Source organism: Microtus ochrogaster, chromosome 24, assembly GCF_000317375.1.
Source record: "Microtus ochrogaster isolate Prairie Vole_2 chromosome 24, MicOch1.0, whole genome shotgun sequence".
Taxonomy (NCBI): domain Eukaryota; kingdom Metazoa; phylum Chordata; class Mammalia; order Rodentia; family Cricetidae; genus Microtus; species Microtus ochrogaster.
Genome location: NC_022024.1, coordinates 29,082,807 through 29,105,418, shown reverse-complemented (window position 1 = coordinate 29,105,418; position 22,612 = coordinate 29,082,807). Strand labels below are relative to the sequence as shown.

The 22,612-nt window shown below is 45.1% G+C and overlaps 1 protein-coding gene across 1 annotated transcript in view; it reads right to left on the bottom strand.

The window, feature by feature from the left end:
• Positions 1 to 19,855, bottom strand: part of Cfap54 (cilia and flagella associated protein 54) — a 252,210-nt gene extending 232,355 nt beyond the window's left edge. The window contains exons 1-5 of the mRNA XM_005358276.3: positions 19,500 to 19,855; positions 8,717 to 8,822; positions 7,161 to 7,304; positions 5,606 to 5,777; positions 1,431 to 1,489 (exon numbers count right to left, since the gene is read on the bottom strand). Of these exons, the coding sequence (XP_005358333.2) occupies positions 1,431 to 1,489; positions 5,606 to 5,777; positions 7,161 to 7,304; positions 8,717 to 8,822; positions 19,500 to 19,831 (813 nt within the window). The 5' untranslated portion in view covers positions 19,832 to 19,855. The remainder of the gene's footprint in view (positions 1 to 1,430; positions 1,490 to 5,605; positions 5,778 to 7,160; positions 7,305 to 8,716; positions 8,823 to 19,499) is intronic.
• Between the last annotated feature and the right edge of the window lie 2,757 nt (positions 19,856 to 22,612).

Genomic DNA, 22,612 nt, shown 5'->3' with positions numbered 1-22,612 from the left:
GGAGGCAGAGGCAGGCGGATCTCTGTGAGTTCGAGGCCAGCCTGGTCTACAAGAGCTAGTTCCAGGACAGGAACCAAAAAGCTACAGAGAAACCTTGTCTCAAAAATTAAAAAAAAAAAATGAAAAAAAAAATGAAGATAGGCAGGGCAGGAGCAATTAGGAGAATGGACAGGCATCGCTCTTAGGGTGCTGTGCGGTGGCAGTGTGGCCATGGGGAAATGCCAGATATTATAGCACAATTAATAAAAACTCAGAGACAGAAATTGGGGTTCAACCTGAAGGTCAGAAAAACAAAACGGTCAGTCACTGGCTTTTCCCTCGACCTCAGTCCGAAATGGCGATCCTGCCTCCAGGAATCTCAGAATAACAGTGTGTGTTTGCTATCTTACTTAACACCTGTGGGATAGAGGCAGGGGATCCCTAAGGCAGGCTGGCCAGCTAGTCTATTCCAATGGTGAACTCCAGACCCATGTCTCAAGGGAGGTAGACAGCACTCCTAAGAGTGATACCAAATAGTCCAATGGCCTACACAGACACAGGTACTTGCACACACGTGAACACACATACATAGACACATACAGTATATGCATATAAAAATAATAACAATAACTGGAAAGTCCTCTTGACTTCAGCAGAAGGAGTTAGAGCGTTAGAGTGTTTGTTCAATCAGATTGCATGTGAGTCCTAAATGAAAAACCCCAGGACTCCATAATATAAACAGTTTATCCTGCAAACCAAGACACTTCCCAGAGTGACCAAGGACAAGAGGACACTCTTCATGATTACTGTGGGACAAGCAGCATGAACAGGAATGTCCTGGGCCAGCCAGGAAGGATAGCCCCCTTTCCTAGTAACCAGAGGACGGAGAATCAATCCAGACAAATGTGGGGTCTGGCACATGGAGACACCAGAATATTCCTGTCCATGCTAATAATGCCCATTCTTTACACTGATTCTTTGTGGCCCTCACTTTATAGGATTACTATTAAAATCAAGACCAATACATTCTATCATATATAGTCACTAAGTGTTAAATAATTCCCTAAATACTCTTTGCTCGACTAAGCATTCAGTGTATGGTACAGAAAGGGTAACTGGAGGTTTCTCTTCCGCCTTCCAACTCCCGAGGCTTAATATTAATTACAAACTGTTTAGCTCTGGCTTATTACTAAGTAGCTCTTACAACTTAAATTAACTCATTTCTATTATTCGATATTTTTCCACAAGGCCAGTGGCTTGTTACCTCGCATCTTGTTTCTCTGGCAGCTGCTGGCATCTCCCTGATTTCCCCGCTTGGCTCTATTCTACCTGGCTATTGGCCAAATGGGCTTCTTTATTAACCAATGGTAATAAAACATAGTCACAGCAAACAGAGAGACATCCCGCATCAAGAAAGCCTTAAGAGGGAAGAGTTGCGTTACATTTCATACCTTGGAAGCTTGCCCTATGACCATCAGTTTTCGGCAAATCGTGTAGATGTAAATGGTACCTAAGTGAAGAGAGAGATTGTTAGCATCTTTTACAGTCAAAAGATGGAGACTGTATATTGCAATTTCTATGGCTTAGATCTGTCATTCCCAAAACAAGCCCTCTCACAAGGTTTGATAACGGTAGAAAGTGATAATCATTATCATTTTTCTCGCCACTTAAGCACAGAATCATTGAATTAACTAATATGGGCATATTTTAAATATGTTAACACCACAATCTTTCAGCCTCATTTTATGGCAATTTGGGTTTTAAAATATGCTGGAGAGAATAATATTTTAGCATATAATTTATATACTTCATGGTTTTATTAACACTAAAGTGTTCTCTTTTCTTGTGGTTTCCTTACGGTTGAAAAATGGAAGATTTACCTGTGACTAGTATTAGGGTACATATTTAATCGGTGTGGAACACTATTCAGTGAGGAAGCTCGGGGTAACTGCAAACTTGGCACAGAAAGGGGTGAGGAACTGCACCCCTTTCCTCCTCAGTTAAGATGCACCCCCTGTTAAGATGTGCCCTACGATCAGTCTAACGAAAACTGCTACTTCACTGTGATTTGGGGGCAGACAACTATTACAAGAGAAAGCATGCTGGTGGCAGAGTGGGCGGGGGAAAGAGCATCACCACCCCTCTATCTGTGGGTAGAGGGCATGCTCCTGCTGTACACATGCTCAAAAGCCCACAAACCGTTCAAGGTTTGGCTTGAAACGACAAGTGGACCAACTGTTTTCCTCAGAGCAGCTGATCCAAAACTCACAGCCAGCAAAACTCAACTCTAAAAGCAGCTGCTCCAAAAAAACATTCCTGAATTTCAAAATGCCCGTGAGCACAACAGACATTCATTCCACAGGTCAGAGACAAAGGCCCTGAATGCCGTCTGGAAACCTTACAGCACCGAATGTTGCCCAGAATACAATTATCGGTTCTTAGCAGTCAAGGACTGGGGAGCTGGATCCATGATGTATACTTACCGTCTTCAGTTAGGACCCACCAGGGTAGAAGCCACAAGGCTAGAGCCCACTCAAAGCCGGCCTAAGCTCCTTGACTTGGCTGTGTTGAGATCCAACTCTTAGAACCAGGGAGGTGGCTCAGTGGGAAGTGCTGGCTGTGCAAGCATGAGGCCTTGAGTTAGCTAGGAGTGTGGTGGCATTTGCGTGTGACCCCAGTGTGGGGAAAGTGGAGAAAGGTGAGCCCCAGGGACCCCAGTGTGGGGAGGGTGGAGAAAGGTGAGACCCAGAGAGTCACCTAGTCAGCCAATCTGGCTAAATCAGTGAGCTCCAGGTTCGGTGACAAAACCCTGTCTCAAAAGACAGTAGAGGAACCCACCCTGACAGTAATCTCTGGCATTCACACAGATAGGCACATTCATATACACTAGACACACATAAATATTATACTAGACACAGATGTACACTCATATATACACTACACACACATATACATTACACATACATACACTGCACATATACACACATACACTACACACACATGCACATACATATACACAACACACATGTGTATACACATATACATTACACATACAGACATATATACACTACATATATACACAGAGGAAAAAAATGTAACTCTATGACTGATTCCTTGTATAAAAGTCACCAAGCAGGGAGGTGCACAGGAAGAACACGCCCGCCCACAAAGCATGTGACTCAGGTTCAAGCCAGGAGCCTGGAAAAACATGTTAGCAGTTGGGGGCCGTCCTCGGGAATGACAAAGGCCTGTCTGTGTTTCAAACCATGCCTGTAACCCTGCCAGCCCTAGGCCATCCTGACCACATCGGAATTCTTCGACAGTTCAGGATTTGGGCCTGGCTCAATTATTCCCACAAGCCACAGGCAAGAATAGATGGCACAGGATGGGACATAGACTAAATCCTTATGAACGCAGGGACATTTTAGAAGTCAGCCTCTCCTCCCCCTCCTTCTCCTCCTCCTCTTCCTCCTTTTCTCCCCCTTCTCTTCTCCTCCTCCCCTCCTTCTCTTTCTCTCCTACTCCTTCTCTTTTTCCTCCTCCTCTTCCTCCTTCTCCTCTTCTTCCTCCTCTCCTCTTCCTCCTCTTTCTTCTCTTCTCTGAGACAAATCCCTCCTCTGAATTTACTGAGCCTGCTCCTGGTTTCCTTTTCATCCAAGATGGCTACTTTCAAAATGTTCTGAAAGTCTAGACTAGTTGAGTGACTTGAGATGATTTGACATCTTTCAGAAGAAATCAACTAATTAATGTCATAAGGAGCCAATGGTAAGCTGTCTACGTGAAAAGGTCAAATGTGCTCTGCCAAGTTACTAAATGCGTAGTGCTGACTGTTGAAAATACAACCTAAATGTCAGGGCCGAGTTGGACCAACTTTCCCCCAAATAGTCCGGATGGTTCACGTCCCCAGTTCCTTCAGCTCCTTGTCCAACCGCCCCCAAGCTTTTTACGTACATGCCTGGCCCTCCCTTAGCCTGGCCTATGTTTCCTTCCTTGTCTGTCTTCCCGTTTGTATTTGTGCCTCGGCAGCACCTGACCCACCTGTTCCATGCACCACCTCCCTGTGGGAGGAATAAGAACATTCATCTGCCCCCTTCTCCTGTTCTCAGGCACCCAGGACCACGCCGGGCTCATGGGAGGCACTCAGCAAGTCTTAGGTGACTTTATTATAAAACAGGGCCGCTAATTAGTGAAACCAAGTGTAGTATATGTGTTTCCCACCACCCGGCAACTCCACTCCTGGACACAGAGCCCAGAAAACTGTCCTTTTGATTTCCAAAACAAGATGTGCAAAGACATTCACTGCAGAAATTGTTTGTGCAGATAGAAATCTGGGGCACACATGGGGAGTTGCAGGAAGAGTTAATGAGTTAGAGTCCCATACAGGAACATGGCTGATTCCACAACATAGCACTGACAGAGAAATCCAAGAAACAGAATGCCTGGAGCTCGGCCATATTTATAAACACGAAGCTCACACCAGGAAAGGGACAAAGAACCCTAATCTTTTTTCCAAAGAGAGGAGGAGGAGAAAGAGGAACAAATCGATAATTTGGTTTTTGTTTGTTTGTTTGCTTTGAGACAGGCAGTGTCGAATAGGCTAGGCTGCCCTCCAACTCTCCAGCTTCTGGCCTACGCCTCCGAATACTAGAATTATGGGTTTATGTGACTACATCACATCTATTTCTGATCTTAAGGTACATAAAACAGTGTATAATACTGTGTCCCCACAAGAAACTCCACTCTCGCAAGTACCGTTCACTGTCTCCTGGTACAGAAGCGCCGTGTGTCACTGATTGAAATTACTTCGCACATTTGCTGCCGGAAATGAGGGTGACTTTGATAGGACTTTTGGGATGGGTGACTGCTAAGCATTTGTTAGTGGTCATCAGCAGTGTCCTTGACTCCCTTAGTGCTGAGGTATGCTGGGACACACGTGATTTGGGGTAAAGACAGAAGCAGATAGGAGATAAACTTTCAGTCACCACGAGATGAGAGAAAACACCGTATATTTTCACTGGAATTATTCTTTCCCAGTCTTATGCACAGCAAACAGACTGCCACTATTAATTGTTTTTTGTTTAGACTATATTACCCATCCTTTAGCACCATCAATAAAATAAAAAAGCAAATGTTACACTTTAATAGCTAAGATTTGTTTCTTTACATACATGAGTATTACATATATATTATGTGGACATGTGTGTGTGTGTGTGTGTGTGTGTGTATGTGTGTGTGAAGAGAGAGAGAGACCCTCACTTAAAAACAAGCTGAGCAGGAATGTTGCTATGTAGAAAGCCAAAACCACTAGCCAGGGTCTTTGAGGCGAGAACTAATAAAGCAAATGATTCTTAGGACGAACAGCGGTCACTAGACCATCCCCCACGTCTTCCCCACTTACCAACTATGGTCCCTGAAACCCACTGCCCCTTCCTTTGGTGAAGAACCCAAAGTCTCTGCTTGTATGGGCAGACTAAAACGCAAGCCAAATGTTTTAAAATAATTCAGTTATTCTATTACAGTAATGAATGTGTTTTCAATCACAAAATGATCAAGTTACCATCAAGGCTGGCATTCAAATAGCTGTCTGGAAGACACATGATGGGAAGGAAGACATCTTGGTTCTCACCATTGAAGATGATCCAGCAGAGGTGCTCCTGGGGAAGGGCCACCTGCATGATCAGCCTTAGGGATGACAAGATATGCAGACACTGCCTCACGGATTCCTTATTCTGCAGGTTAGCATCGTTTTCACAGACCAGCTCGTAGTGGCAAATATTTTTGCCACTCAAAGCATGAAACTGAAAGACATGGGAAATATATGAAAATAAACTAGGCATACAGGGCTCAGAAAAGGCATTTCTCACCAACGTAAAAAAAAAAAAAAAGCTAAGATGATTAATTGGTTTAATGGGTGAGTATGCAAAGAAACATAAGATGGGTCTTATAAGAGCATTCAGTTAGTTAAGATTAGCTTTGTGTAGACAAAAGAAAATTCTGAACCAAAGAGAACCAAAATCCCATTACCCATTATCCCATTACCATTCAGTAATGTATAATCTCAGCCAAGGGCATTTTAACCTATTTATTAACTCAGATGCGATTCTTTCCGTTTATAGAATGCTTTCAGCTAATGTTGATTGGCCGTCACTGTTTCAAGGGATGAAACAGCCTCGGCTCTTGGCAGAGGCAACATTCCCGGCACAGACAAGACCAGGGATGCTCCGGGAATCTACCACGGTCACAGAGTCCAGAAGAGGCCATCAGCGACCCTGGAGTCGCAGGCTGTTGTGAATGTGGGTGCTGGGAACCAAACTCAGATCCTCTGGCAGAGCAGCAAGCGCCCTTAGCCACAGAGTCAGCTCTCCAGCCCCTGGGCTGACTTCTTAACCTTTTGGAATCTTGTTTCTTTTATCAGTAAAAAGATAAACCGGCTCCACCTCTTATGGAGGAAGGAGGCCGTGAGCTGATATTTCGTAGACAGAGTGCATTCAGAGGTTACCTGGCACAAAGCTCGCTTTGGCATGGTTTTTCTATTTGCCGTTGGCTTGTGGTTTTGTCCCCATAAAGACACCTGTGGTACTTGGAAGGGGGGATAGCAAGGCCAGTCACTGAGAATCTCGGGGAGGGTAAAAGTGCCAGTGTCGCACAACCCCATCCTGTTAGCAGGGACTCCTTTATTTCCCAGGTTCCCAAGCACAGTTATAAAGCTGCAGGGGTCTCAACTGTCAATTAATGCTAGCAGTTACTATAGCAACACTTGTACAATAAAAAATAGAGCTTCAAATCGCTTATAAAAAATACATGTTTGTGCTCAAGGACCACTTCTTTACAATCCCTATATAATAAGCCTTGTTTTCCCATCTGTAAGACAGAGCGGTAATAAGATCTATCTAGCATGTTCTAAGGATTCGGTATGTTTTCTGTTTATAAATGAACGAACGTACCTACAAGTACTAGTTATCATGGCAATAGTGATGCCTGCAGAATGCACTAGGCTTACGTTGATGCAAGCGCCAGAGCTTAATAAATTCACTGTGTTTTCCCGCCCTCAAAACATGGATCAGACGACCCACAGGGCACAGCCGGATGCTGTACTAGGCACAGGGTGGCATCTAGACACTGTTTGCCAAAGGCGACACAAGTCACACAACTGGTCCCAAGTCAGAGCCCTCCCTTCTTACCGTAAGTCCCGCAGTTTCATCCCCAAAGCCTTTGGGGAAAAAGACATTTTTGAATTGATTCACATCTTCTTTATGCTCATCCACGTCGGTCGTGAACTGATGGAGGTACCTCCCATAGCACTGCAGAAGGGCTAGCTTGTACTCCTAAAATAAAAGAGGTCTTAGTGACGGTCTCAAAATGGTGTCTTAAGATGGAGCCAGAGCCAGTTTCCTTGATCGTGGGGAGGTTGGAACGTGGCAAGTCCAGAGTCTAATTACAAACTCTCTTGGGCTACCCTTTAGCTCCTTTAAAGTATCCCTGTCTGTCTGAGTATGATCCTCACGACTTGACTCCCAGGTGAAATATCTTAGAATATGCTAACTGAGCAGACTGCTAGAGTGGCCACCAGCCAAAAGACCAAATATGTCATCAGATGGTACCTGAGGCTTGCAGCAGAGATTTCCCACTTTGCTATGACGGGTCTGCCTGATGTTTCTACCAACATATTTGAGAAGTGTCTTGATTTACAACTAGAGAGCCGTAAGTGACTATACAGACTTCATGGAACTGTTAACCACATCAGACAAGTAATCCCAGAGGGTCTGATCTGTGTTCCGGGGCCATGGCTGCTCATATTTGGCTCCAGGATAACTGATCTCTGATCCCTCTTGAGGTGAGACTTGTATTTTTGCATTGATGGTATTTCTGAATGGAAATCTTTCTACATCTTATCCTCCCCATTTGGCAAATTTGCCCTGGACCAAGAACACGGATGACCAAGAAGGAGACATGCAGGAGGAAAATTGAGCTGAGAAACTGAAGATTGAGGAGGCACTAACACTGCCTGTGTCTGCCCTAAAATCCCAGGGCACAAAATAATTCCTTGCCCAACACTGCATAGAACTTGCTATACTTGGACTTAAGCCAGAGCTCGGGGTTAAACTCACAAGGTCATGAACTGAAAGCCCTGTGTGGCACGGTCTTATCAAGTCCAGTGCAGGTCCATGATATTCAAAACCGTAGACCCCATGCGGCATGAACATTATGGTACATGCTGTACCATAATATAATACTGAGCAGGAAACAGGGCATATCTGCCACAGACTCTACACACAGGACAGCAAGATGCTCATTAAGAAACAAAAGGTCATTTGAACAGAACACTGGACGGCCAGGCTAGCAACCACGAGGGCTGATGGGACAAGGCCGCCAGCTCAGTGAAAAACAACAGGAAGTGGTGTCTGGGCTCTTTGTATAAGGTAGGAACAGGATGACTCAGCACTTCCTGCCGTGGGCCTACCACACCCTCTGTTGATGGAGCTGAGCTGCCCCCCCCCCCCCCATCCCAGCCTGCCTCCGGTTCCTAAAGAAACCAAGAACCCTGGAGAATTTCAAATACAAAAAAAGAGGCAAACTTCATAGCTGTTACCACTGTTACTCTCCCTCCTTATAATTGTATCCATTCGCATCTTAGTTCCAAAACACGAAGACCAGGAGAAGCAACAACCCAAATAAATCCTAAGCAGCCAAACGAGTTTGTTTCACTCTGGCTTCTCCGCTTCTCCCGACCACTCACTTTAATTTGACAGAGGCTGTCTCCGACCTTCAGCAGCTTCTCGTTGTAATAGTCAGACGGCAGCCGGGGGGCGTATTTGGTCCAGATATTAAACAGGGTGGTGGCACTGTAAGAATGACAAAGGAAAACAACTTCAGGGTCGGCGGGCAGCCCCAATCAGCGAGCGACCCTTTAAAGCCTGCCCTGTGCCGAGTCTTTCTAATGTGCCGTATTGTTAAGGTCTACGCATTAGTTTACTGTATTAAAGCTAACGTTATTAGAGCCAGCATGCGCCCGCTGCTGACTGGAGTCCTGCATGTACATTTTTTTAAACTAGGTTTTCGAGCACGAACAAGCTGTCCCCCCTATCAGTACCCACCACCACACTGATGCTAAAACTGGGGAAACTGAGGGTCCCTTTTTGGGGTTCTTTGTCTCAAGAATGATCCTAGAAATTGACTCAGAAGGAAGTCCACAGACAATTTTATCAGTTAAAGAAAAGAAGATAGCACAGGCTAGGTAGGAAAAAAAATCCCAGCACTTAACAGAAGATGGAGAAAAAGTCATGCCTTTTAAATTAGACGTCGATTAGAGATAAACAAATTATTAATTAAGGAAAATTATTACTTTTATTACTAATAAAGGATTATTAATTAAGGAAAAAGTACTTCCAAGAAGGGAAGTGAGCTGAGCAAAGAGTTATACGGTATAAGATCTGCTCTAGTTCCCGCCTCCCCATCCCTTTGCATTCCCTTTGCATGCTCTGCTCCTTCCTTAGGTGATGCCAGTGTCCCTCTGCAAACTGACTTCTTGCACACATTAACCTTTTCCTTAATATGTGTGAGTGCTTTTGCCTTGAACTGCGTGCCATGTGCATGCAGTACCTAAGAAGGCCGGAAGAGGGCATCCGATCACTTGAAACTGGAGCTACAGGCAGTTGTACCGGGTGCTCAGAATTAAACCCAGGCGCTCTGCAAGAGCAGGAAGCTCCCTTAACCACCAAGCCATCTCTCCAGCTCCCTCCCATGTTAATCTTGACGTAGCTTTTGTTTCAGTTCCTCCTTTGCCACTGTCATGTTTATCATGTCACAACTGATAAAGGGCCACTGACACATCAAGAATTGAAGAAGCCCATGTTGCTGGGAGGATTCACAATTGGTGTGCCCTTCTGAGGGGCTTTTGGCAAATGTGTAACAGTACATATCAGCACTGTTACAAAGTTCCACCGCCCTGAAATTCTCTGTACGTTCTCTCTTCTTCCTTAATCTTCATTATCACTGATCCTTTTGCTGTCCCCATAATGTTCCTCTGACAGAATGTCCCAGGGTATATAATCTTTCAAGACTGCCTTCTTTCATTTAGAAATATGTGTCTAAGTTCCTCTATGTCTTTTCACAGATTGCCTATTTGTTTTTATGCTGGTTAATATTACATGAGCTGATAATATAGTCATTTTTTTGTGCTAACCTTATGACTGCTTACAAGGGTGTGTGTGTGTGTGTGTGTGTGTGTGTGTGTGTGTGTGGTGTTGCTGAGACAGGGTTTCTCTGTGTAACTTTGGAGCCTATCCTGCAACTTGCTCCGTAGACCAGGCTGGCCTTGGACCCAGAGGTCCTCCTACCTGTGCTTCCTGAGTGCTGAGATTAAAGGTAGGTACCACCACCCAGCTGCTCCTTCAAGTTATAACAATTATAGATCAAGCTGCTATACATATCTGGGGCTGGGGAAATAGCTCAGTTAGTAAAATGTTTCCTGTCTTAGCATGAGGATCTGAGCTGGAGTCCCAGAACAGCCAGGTTCTGTGGCAATGCTTATAGTCTCAGCACTGGTGGAGCAGAGGCAGGAGGATTCCTAGGATTCACGGGTCAATAGCCTATCTTAATCTATCTTAATTTGTAAGCCCCAGATTCCAGTGAGAGGCCCTGCCTCAAAAAGGATAGCTCAAAGAAAGGATAGCCCTTGATGAAGAACATCCAAGGTTGAATCCTGGCTTCTGTGCACACAGAGAGAGAGAGATAGAGGGAGAGAGAGAGAGAGAGAGAGAGAGAGAGAGAGAGAGAGAGAGAGAGAGAGAGAAGGGGGGGATTATGAGTATCCATATGGAGGGCTTTGTGTAGATTTCATCTTCCTTTGGGTCAATGCCAAGAGCCACAATTACTAGATCACATTCTTAAGGGTGTACTTAACTTTGTGGGGAAACCATCACTTGTCACAGTGCTACCTCTGCCGTCCTCCATCCCCTCCAGCACGGAGCTTCTGTTGCTCCTTCCTTGGCATTCAGAGTTGACAGGAGTCCTGGATTTTAGCCTTGTGCTTGGTGCGTAGGTGATCTCACAGTTGTTCAAATCTGCAATTCCCGGATGCTGTTGCACGCGGAGAATCTTGTTGTGTTTGTTTTCCATCTGTGTATAGCTCTTTGCTGAGATGTCTGTTGGATATTTGGCCAATTTTTAAAAACAGGCTGGAGGGTTTCTTTTTTCTTACCATCGATCTGTTTAGGATTCATTGCATGTTGTGGACAACAGTTTTTATTAGATACGGCTTCTGCAAGTATTAGGTTTACAGCCTATTCTCTCATACTCTTTACAGTGTTTCACAGAGCAGAAATCTTTAATTTTGATGAAATTAAGCTTGTTGATTACTTCTTTGATGGATCATGTACTGGGAGTTATGTAGAAAACGTAATTGCCAAACCCAGGGTCACCCAGATATTTCTCTTTAGGAATCGTACTGTTTTGAGTATTACATTTAAGACAGGTGTTACTTTTGAGTTGATTTCCATGAAGGATGTAAAATCTGTAAACAAATTCATTTTCTTGCATGTAGTTGTTAAGTATTTCCGGCACCATTCTGTCTTGTTTCTAGTTCTTTGCCAAGCTAATGTAGTGGCATTTCATTTGTATTATAACAAATAAAGCTTGCCTGAAGTTCAGAGAGTAAAACAGCTGCACTGGTCAGCCTCACAGACCAGGCAGTGGTGGCACATACCTTTAATCCCAGTAGCCACACTAGTTGCCATAGAAACTGGGCGGTAGTGGTGCCCACCTTTAATCCCAGCCCTAGAAAGGGATATAAGATGGGAGGAGACAGCTCTCCGACACAGCCTCATTTTGAGACTCCTGGAGGCAGGATCGCCATTTCGAACTGAGGTAGAGGTAAAAGAGCCAGTGGCTGGCTGCTTTGCTTTTCTGACCTTTGGGTTGAACCCGAGTATCTGTCTCTTGGTTTTTATTAATCGTGCTATATTTCTGGGTTGTGTATTCTTCCATTATTTCACCAGTATCGCACTGTCTAGACCACTACAGCTATTTAAAAGTCCTGATAGTGTATGGAATTGGTCTGCCAGCTTTGTTCCTTTGGGTTTTGTTTGTCTGCAGTGAGCCAGGATCTCACTATGGCGCCCTGGCCACCCTCAAACTCATTTACCTCCCGTCAGGCATTCCGGCGAGCACGGGCCACCACAGCCTTAACTATCCTCCGACTTCGTCCTTCAGTGTTGCGTTGGCTCTTCTGTATCTTATGCCCCAGAATTATTTTTTACTTGTTTCCTTTCATATCTGCAACAACCCCAAGATGGGAAACAAATCCACCCAGATAAGGTCTTCCACGATAGTTTTTACTGCTTGCCGCAAGAGCAGTGAACACCTGGCACAGGTAGAGTATCTTGGCTTCTTCTTCTCCTGCTGCTGTGATAGAAACAAAAACAGACCAACCAAACAACTTAAGGGAGAAAGAGTTTCTTCTGCCTCACAGGTCAAGGTACAGTCAGTCCTTCATCTTCACGGCGGGGAAGTCGAGGAAAAAGCCTGAAGCAGCTGGGCGCATCACACCCCGACCAAGAATTCACGCTTGCCTCGCTGTCTCCATTCTATACTGTCGGGGATGCTAATCCAGGGGACGGGACTTCCCACATCAGTTAAACTGATGAAGACGATGCCCCACCCACAGGCAGACAGGGTAACCTAGCCTGGAGAAACCCTCAGAGGTGTACCCCGAGGCTTGTCTCCGAGGCAATCCTAGATCCCGTGGAGTTGGCAGCTCACGCTAGCTGTCACAGTCGCCGAGAAGAGTATAAAGGAAGTGAACCCGGAAAGAGGGAGAGAAGGAGGGGGAAGGATGGTGACGGGTAAAAAGCAGGAAGGTTGGGGAAATTCTTGCTTTTATTTTATTCTTTTCCAGGAAGAGCTTAGAACCATTTAGGGTTATGCTTCCTCCCACCACATAAAACAGAAACAAACCATCAGTCTTATAAAAGCGGTTTTTAATACAAATGAACAGGGTAGTAAGTCATTGCTAATTTTATTCAGTCATTGAGTTAACGCTGATTTCTTCTCTTTCTCTCAAATGTTATGAGCCTCTGTAATAAAAAAAAAAATCCAAACTCCCCTTAAAATTGTCCAATCCTGTCTTCTGAATTTCCAGTTAATGACGGAGTTGCAAAAAGAATGCATGCACGCACTGTTGAAGCTGTGACCCCAGGACGGCTGCAATGAAAACTGGACGTTTGAGGAAGCAATTAAGGCTAAATGTGGCCACGCAGTAGAATCCTGGTCTGATGGAATTAATGTCCTCTCCAGAAGAGACTCGCAGAGTTTGCGTTTATCCATGCTCTCTGTCTCCCAGACTTCTTCAGAGGAAGGGGCCTGAGGAGGCAAAGCACTTTCCCAAGCTGGACAAACAGCCACAAAAAGGTCCTGCCCTGGAGCCTGAAGCCCTCAGAACTCTATGACAATGAATGTCTTACCACTCTGTCTGCGGTATCTCGTTAAGGCAGCGTGAACTGAGGGATACAGGCAACGGTCCAAACTCAAGAACTGGAAACTGACTGGACGGTGGTGGCGCAGGCCTTTAATCCCAGCACTCGGGAGGCAGAGGCAGGCGGATCTCTGTGAGTTCGAGGCCAGCCTAGTCTACAAGAGCTAGCTCCAGGACAGCTGAAGTTACACAGGGAAAACCTGTCTCGAAAAACAAAAAATCCATCGATGATCAATCAATCAGTCAATAAAAGAACTAGAGACTGGTTGCTACTTATAGCACATTCTTGAAACGTCTACAGATACTGATCGATTGATCCATTAAGATGATTAAGTGATGCAGATTGAGCCCCCAGGTGAGTAAAGGGAATTAGGCATCCCTGTCTTTAAGGACCAAATGATAATGATTGGGGGGGAGGGGGTAGAAAATTCCACACACGTCCCCACAATAAACGACAAAGACCAATAAATAACGTGGTAAACAGAAAGCCCACGGTTAAAGAAAAGAAAGATCTCCTCTGTTCGTTTTGTGTTTCACTTGCTGCCCCGTGAAATTCTACAGCGCTTGGATGGAATAAATACAAGAAATCTACCCTGTCCCCCAGAACCCTCCAATTCTGCGCATAAAACCGTGTATTCATCCAAGCCTTACAGAGGAGATGATCATCGGGTTTGTTACTCACAGAAGCAAAATACCAGCTTAATTAAGTCAATCAGGGTTACGTAACGAGAGGTTTTTTTTTTTTTTTCTCTCTTTTCTTTTTAGAGAGTCTGAAGTTCAGGAATGCAGCTCATTAGAGACGGCTTACATAATACTACAGCAAAAAATAGCCCGGGTAGCCCAGGGTGGCCTGAAGCATATTACTGTAGTCCAGGCTGAGCTCAGAATCAGAGGCATCCTCTGACATCAGCCTCCCGCGGGCTGGACCTGCAGATGCGGGCCATAGGCAGCTTTAAAAGAGACAGGCTAACACCCTTAGTACTGCTGGTTGGCTATGATGGCTGGGAGACATTCTGGATGCCCTAAAAAGATTCTCACAGTATAATCAGACTACCTAGTGCTCATAACAAAAGCATATTTTAAAATATACCACACTTTTATGTAACGGCATTGTTCGTACAGTCAAAATTATATTTTTGGTACTGTAAAATTTTTATGCTTGTGGAGACTCCTATAGTTAGAAGAAAAAAAAAGTTTTGATTTTAAGAACAGCCATCTGTCAAATGTTTATTAAAGCAACTCCTGCCCGCTGGGCTCTTAGCCGGCTCCCCATCACCGCTCTTGCTCTGTTTGGACATGATGACCCAAGCAGTATTTTCAAATAAAAAATTATGCAGTGCCAATCCCTCCCCAGAAAAACCTCTCCAGCCTTCCAAAGCCCATCGCTCCCTCTGACGTCATCTGCTAGCATTGCTTCTGCACTTCCATGTTGGAGCCCAGTGGGCTTCTCGCTGTTCCTTCAAAGTGCTTGGTCCTTTCCAGCCTCGGGTCAGCCTCCACGCTTGCTGTCCTTTGCATCTCTCTGTCACCTGGCTGACCCCTACAGACTCTTCACATCCTACCACATCGCCTCCCTTACCCCTCACTTCAAAACGAGGTGCCGTTGAGCTCCCCTTAGGCCTCTGCTGGAGTGCTACCTACTTTGACACACAGGTAGGCAAAATACTCTTACACGTACTATAAAAATAAATAAACCTGTTTTCAAAGTTGGGAGAATACAAGATAATACAGTCCTTGGATTCCTGCAATAGCAAACATTTGTGTTGTTTACTATGTTCCCAGAGAGAGAGAGAGAGAGAGAGAGAGAGAGAGAGAGACAGACAGACAGACAGACAGACAGACAGAAGGAGGAAAAAAGAAAGAAAGAAAGAAAGAAAGAAAGAAAGAAAGAAAGAAAGAAAGAAAGAAAAGTTATCCCAAGCTGCCCAGGAAGCTTATGTTTTAATAAAGAAGACAGACAATATACAAGAACCCAAAAAGTTAAATAAAACACCAATTGATGGGTGAACCTGAATTAGGCAGAAAATGCCAGCCTTGGGTAGTGATGATTGGCAGAACTCAGAAAGAAGAGAACAGCCAGACAACTAGAAATGTGGAGGGAAAACCTCTCAGACAAGGGAAATGACAAACTAAGCCTTTGGGGCAAGAACGTAGTGTTTCTTGAACAAGTCCCAAAGAAACAGACAAGGAGAAGGTAGAACCAGATCCTCCGACTCTGGGGAACAGCGGAGACCTCTTAATTACATTCTAGAAACAATGACAATCGATAAACTTTAGCTAAGAGCTGATGATTTGTTTGCAAAGAACACCCCCTCAGCTACATGAGGGATGTTTGAGACAGAGTGGAGGCCAAAGAAAAGTGACCCTCTGGTTCAGACAGGAATGCTGGCAGTGGGGATTGGAGAATGATGTACAAATGGGAACCATTCAAACACAATGTATTTAGGTCGAGGCTGGGTGTGCACCACGATCTCCTTGGTTTTTCTTTAGGCACGGTCTCACTTAGCTAGCCTTGAATGCAGGAACCTCCAACTCAACCCCCAAATGCTGGGGTGATGGGTACGCAACACCATGCCCAGCAAAAGTATTTTATTTTGTCCTCATTCCTTGGTCAACTCTTGGTCCTCCTCCTACCTATCAGCAAGATATGCCACAGCTGGTTCTTCCTTCCCCTTGAATCACTTTCTCTCCCAGGTTCCCGAACACCAGCTACCTCCTGGTTCTCCTCCTCCCTCCCTTGCCCCTCAGTCTCTGCAGGTTGCTATGCTCTTCTCCTTGTCAGAATTGGAACATCCCTCGGCTTTGTCCTTTCTCTCCTCTTCGCCTACGCTCACTCCCTTGGCCAGTCTGTCAAGCACCATAATTCAACATCATAATGGGTTGATGATTCCAAATGTGTTTCTCTTCTGACCTCCAGCCCTGCCAGGATGCTGAGTTACAACCCCAATATATCTAAACCGAAATCTTCCATCTTATTTCCTCCTGCCTAAACCTGTTCTTCCCGCTGTTACAATGCTATCCCAGTTTCTCCACACTGCCATGGTCCCCATGGAGCTCACCCTACAAAGAAAATCCTCCTACATTGTTTCCATCCTCCTCAATGTTTGCTGCTGTTGTTTTGTTTTTCGAGACAGGGTTTCTCTGTGTCGTCTTGACTCCCCTGGGACTCACGCTTGCTGTGGAACAAGCTTTTCTTACACTGTGAAGATGATTTTTTTTTTGCTCTCATTGATTTAGTGAAGAGCTAAATGCCCAAAAGCTAGGCAGGTAGAGGTTAGGTGGGACTTCTGGACGAAATGAGAGCTCAGGAACAAAGAAGGGCAGAGTCACCAGCCAGACGCAGAGGAAGCAGGAGATAACCATGCTGTGCTGAAAAAAAAGGTACTGCCACATGATAGAGTGTAGATAAGAAATATGGGTTAATTAAGTTGTAAGAGCTAGTTAGTAATGAGCCTAAGCTATCGGCCAAGCATTAATAATTAACAAAAAGTCTCTGTGTCAATCACTAGGGAGCCAGCAGTCCTCATGAAAAACCCTGCCCGTACACACTCAGAGATCCACTTCCTCTGCCTCTGCCGTCATTAAAGGTGTGTGCCACCACCTCTGGCTTCCTCCTTGACTTTCTAAAACAGAAAAACTTCCTGGTTTTCTCTGTCCACCTCACTGCCACTCCCAATTGTAAGACCCATCAGATACCCCTCAGTCCTGTCCCTGCCTTACTCTTCTCTCCGGCACACTCTCCTGGTAAAAAAATCTCCACTGTGGTTCTTCCGTACTGTCTGGGAATGCGGTGTGAGATCCCGAAGAGTTGTATGAAGACACAACTAACAATGAACATTAGATATACTATATTTTCTTCTATACACACATACACACACACACACGCACACATGCACACACACAGAGACGCATGCACATAGGAGCACACATGCATGTACACACACACGCGCACGACACACACATAGGTGCACACGTGCACACACACGCACACACACACAGAGCCAGTATGCTCTAGCATGCATGCTTTCTGTTCCTGTGATAATGACCATGACCAAAAGCAATTTGGGGGTGGGAGGGACAAAGGGTTTATTGCATCTTGTGGGTTACAGTCCATGACTGAGGGAAACCAGGGCAGGAACGGACGCAGAGGCCATGGAGGAGCACTGCCTACTGACGTGTTTCCTGTGGCTGAACTACTACTTTCATACAGCCCCAGGGACACCTGCCCAAAGGTAGCACTGCCCAGGGTTGGCTGGGTGGATCCTCCCATGTCAATCAGCCATCAATAAAATGTCCCACAGACATGCCACAAGGCCAGTCTGATGGAGGCAGTTTCTCGACTGAGGTCCCTTCTTCCCAGGAGTGTCAGGCTGACACCCAAAATTAGCCGTCACACCGTGACAAAGGTTTCCTTATGAATTAGGTAAGAGATGAGCCACACTATGATGGAACACGTATGTAACAGACAGTATAAAGGTTCTATGACTGTGGTGGCACTCAAGACATCGAGCTGTGCCGGGCGACGGTGGCGCACGCCTTTAATCCCAGCACTCGGGAGGCAGAGGCAGGCGGATCTCTGTGAGTTCGAGACCAGCCTGGTCTACAGAGCTAGTTCCAGGACAGGCTCCAAAGCCACAGAGAAACCCTGTCTCGAAAAACAAAAACAAAAAAACAAAAAAAAAGACATCTAGCTGTACCATGGCACTTGACCACTAGAACATGCCTTTTCCTCCTTTCCTTATGAAACACTTGTTTTCATTTACAAAAGGAATTTATGCCTTCTCCTTGGCGCATCGGTGTCTCCAGCGTCGTTACCCTTGTACATTGTGATGATTATTAAACACGATAAGGGTCATGTAAACAAAAACCCTGAGTTACCACAGCTGTCAGTCTGATACAGATGGGCCAATGAAGACCGCAGGGAGGGTGTGCTGGAGAAAGGGGTGATTCAAATCTTGGGTGGGACAGAGCAGGGCAGAGAGAGATGTCATCAGACTGCCCAGAAGGGTATAAGCAATGTCAACTGTTTGTTTCTGGGATTTTCCATTTACGATTTTCACAGCCTTTGATTGCAGTTATGTGAAACTAAAAAAAAAAAAAAAAGTAGATAAAGGGGTGGTGGGAATGAGTACCCCATGTTTGCTTTGGTGCGGGACTATAATCATAGAAATCTATGACTTGGGGGAGGACTTTTTTTGTTAACTTGATGCTTTCCTGGTTTGGAGAAAAGTACCTTTCGAAGATGTATATATACTAGGTGCTTAACAAACCATTAGGATGTTTGGATGAATAACAAATGCAAGTTAAAACTGTGTATTCAGCCAGGCGGTGGTGTCGCACGCCTTTAATCCCAGCACTCAGGAGGCAGAGGCAGGAGGAGGAGGATGTCTGTGAGTTCAAGGCCAGCCTGGTCTACAAGAGCTAGTTCCAGGACAGGCTCCAAAGCAACACAGAGAAACAATGTCCTGAAAAGCCAAAAAACAAAACAAACAAAAACATGAGTATTCATACTAATTTCAAGACAAAAACATGGAAGTTAAAATTATTCTCCAGCCTGGTGTTCTTTTCCGCTTTCCTATCTATAACTACTCAGTTTGGAATGTGTTAGACCAGAAAATGTGTTAGACCAGAAAAGACGGTAACCCTAAAGAAAGAGTCGTTTTCAGTTCAAAGAAGTAAGCTGGCAACAGAAACAAACAAAATGCAATCAGACACTCAGAATGAGCCACAAAAATCAAAAGGAGAAGGAAGCTTCTACAATCCTAGTGGAATATAAAAATAAAAATAAAATGCATGCGTTCAGAGTTGGTTTTTAGTCCACTTTTGTCCTGTTTTGCGACCCATGAGTGAGCAAGAGATGCCAAGAGAAGACACTGACACCAAACCGGGACTTACGAAGGGTTTCTGTGCAGATTTTTTATTTTGACCTGAAACATGTAGGAGAACTAAGGGCTGTGATAGCGAGGGGTGTCCCCTTCTGTCTTGTCTCCAGAACCCCGCCCCCTGTCTGTCCTGGTGGCGTCCTCCCCAGCGCCATGCCTCAGCTTACCACCTCCGATGGAATTCGTGCTTCTGTTCCTCCGAGGTGGCTAGAGCCTTCTTTTTCTTCATAAAGCTTAACAGCTCCCGGATCTCCTTTTCGCAAGAGGCCAGAAGCGGGTTTTTAGCGTCCAGGGGCCCGTAGAAGGCGGCAGAGGGCAGCAACTCCTCGGAACAGGACCAGTACGGCGCTTTGGACGAGCTCGACTTGGACTCCGAGGGCGACTTGAGAATCGCAGTGGAGGTCGGCGGAGGCGTTGGGGGCAGTTGCACCGGCGACACCGATGCCTCAGAGTCCTGGGACTCCGAGGAAGAGCTGGAGGAGGTACTGCTGGTCGCCATGTCTATCCGAGTCAGCACGCTAGGGGCTGGTGTACACGCGGTTGCCAGGCAACGGTCTCCTGGCAACCACGCCACCTACACGCTTTCCGGAAGTACAACGGCCCCTAGAGGGCGAGGGAAGTACCAACAGCCTGGAAAGGCAGGATGGTCTGAATTTGTGGTCGCCTGGAAATAGACACAGGCACACGCAACAATATTAAATGAATGGATACATAAATTTAATCCTTTTTACGGTCATTTGATTTGTAACCACCTGGCACTGATGGATAACACATAAATAACTTTCGGTTTTCTTTGGAAGTTTTTGTTTGCTGTGGAATTTTGTTTTTAATTTCAGAAGGACCTCCTTATGCAACCCATACTGGCCTCAAACTCACTATCCTCCTGCCTCAGTTTGAGTGTTGAGATTACAGCCATTCACAAACAAGGCAGCTTGCGGGGTGGGGGTGAGGATGTAACAGAAAGCCAATAAAAGACGACCATCCAACATTCATCTTTTTTCCCATTTAATAACAATATCCACGGTTGCAATAATTATATTAAAATGTGCCTGACATTATTTCAAGCATTTTGAAACTTTCTTTTCCCTTCAAGATTGAGTTTCTCTTTGAAAGTTTCCCTATTCACTCTGTGGACCAGGCTGGTCTCGAACTCACAGAGATCCGCCTGCCTCCCGAGTGCTGGGATTAAAGGCGTGCGCCACCACCGCCCTGCTGAAACATCGCTCCTTCTCATTTACTCCTCATGACTTCATACCTGAGCTACTAACGCATCTCTGCCGCTTCACAGTTTGAAACCATGGCTGGACTTTGACCACAATCAGAGAACAAAGCACAACGTGTCCCAATTATGTGCTCTAAAGTCAGTGATCCTAAGGAATAAGGTGTATTGATTACCCCCTCTGTGGTAGTTTGAATGTAATTAGCTCCTCCCCTCCCCTGGCTCACAGGGAGTGGCACTGTTAGGAGGTGTGGCCTTGTTGGAGGAAGTGTGTCACTGTGGGGGCGGGCTTTGAGGTTTCCTATGCTCAGGATACCTCCCAGTGTATCAGTCAACTTCCTGTTGGCTGCAAGATGAAGGATTCTCAGCCACTCCTCCAGCACCACACCTGGCAGCATGCCAACCATGTTCCCTGTCATGATGACAATGGGCTAAACCTCTGCAACTGTAAGTGAGCTACCCCCAATTAAATGTATTCTTTATAAGAGTTGCTGTGGTCATGGTGTCTCTTCACAGTAATAGAAACCCGAACTAAGACACCCCCAAAAGAAGCTTATAAACACAATTTCGATTAGGAAACTCTCTGAGAAGCTGGTTAAGACAAACACCTGCCACGGCTACGTTCTCCTCCCTCGGCAGTGTGAGTTGATAACTATGGGGTGAATATGTATGTCTCTAATGACCCCGATTACATTTACTATTTATTTGCACTTCAACCCACATGTCACTCTATCCTAAATCAATGTGTATTTTACTTAGTGTTAACTCTTTGACATTAATACATGCTAATGGTTTAAACTGTTAGCTCTGGGGATACATCTGCATTTTTAAACAGGGATGAGGGAGATTTTTCGTCTAATGGACAAACTACTGGCCTCGGGGGAAATGTTTAATATCAAGAAATGTTCTTTTCTTGCATGTCATGGGCCACATTTAGTCAAAGGTATTAATTTGGGGTTTGAATTTCAGCTAGGGGACTTATAAGTTATGCAATACCAAAAATTATCAAAGAACCAGAGATTTATGGTGGCTTCAAAACCTAGGTCTTTAACACTGCAAACGATAGCCAGTTCTTTCACACTCAAAAATATAGATGTGACCTTAATAGCCACCGAATGCTGAGAAGTTCATTGGGCCACAGCCTTATCTCTTACAGACTCAACCTCTTTATTTTCCTGCCCTATGGATTTGTGCTAATGTATAAGGCCAGCCTTCTAGGTCCTGTGACTGCACCCTAATATTCTTGGAAAGAAGATCACAGTGAAGTCACTCATTGGAGCAAGTCATTGCGACTAAGGAACCTTCCAGGTAACCAGTGAAACACAGAAAGCCCTTCCTCACTGCCAGAGCCTGATTCTCCAGCCAAGATGCAGATACCATGTCTGATACACAGTATTGGATCTCACTCTAGATGGGCAACAAAAACTTGAAATTTTTGAAAGAATGCAAGTGGGGGTGGAGGGATTTGTCCATTGCACTTCGGCCAAAAAATATTAATTGGCACGTTTAAAAAATGTTTGGCTTGGTAGATTTCCCCAGTTCTCTTGTTCCCATTGTTTTCAGTAGTCCAGAGCCAGTGCAAATTGCAGCGGAGGACGCTCTATCCTAGTGACGAATAGAAATGGCAGGAGGCGGGGTCCAGCTCAATGAAAGTGGTCAGAGAAGAACGTAAAACGGAGTGGGCCCGCTCCTTCCCTGCGTGGGCAGCTTCTTACAGATGACCTTGCTCAAAGGGTGCAGATTTCAGAGTCACTGGTAGAAAAGAAAAGGCGACTGAACTCAACTGCTCGAATTACGAAACGTTCTGCCTTAGTCATCCTCCCTCCCTGTGTGTACCTCTGCTAACAACGCTGCCCTGGCAGTGGGTTTTGGAAGCCTGTCTGAATATTTAAAGGGGTGTTAGGTTATGAATCATCATCGTGGCAAGATGGAAGTTTCCACTTTCTTCCCTTTCAATTACATTTGAGGGTTTTTTTAAAAAAACAAAAAAACAAAAAAAACAAAAAACAAAAAAAAACACATTTTTTTAGAGCCGCTGTCTTCCTGGAATGAGATGCAGCC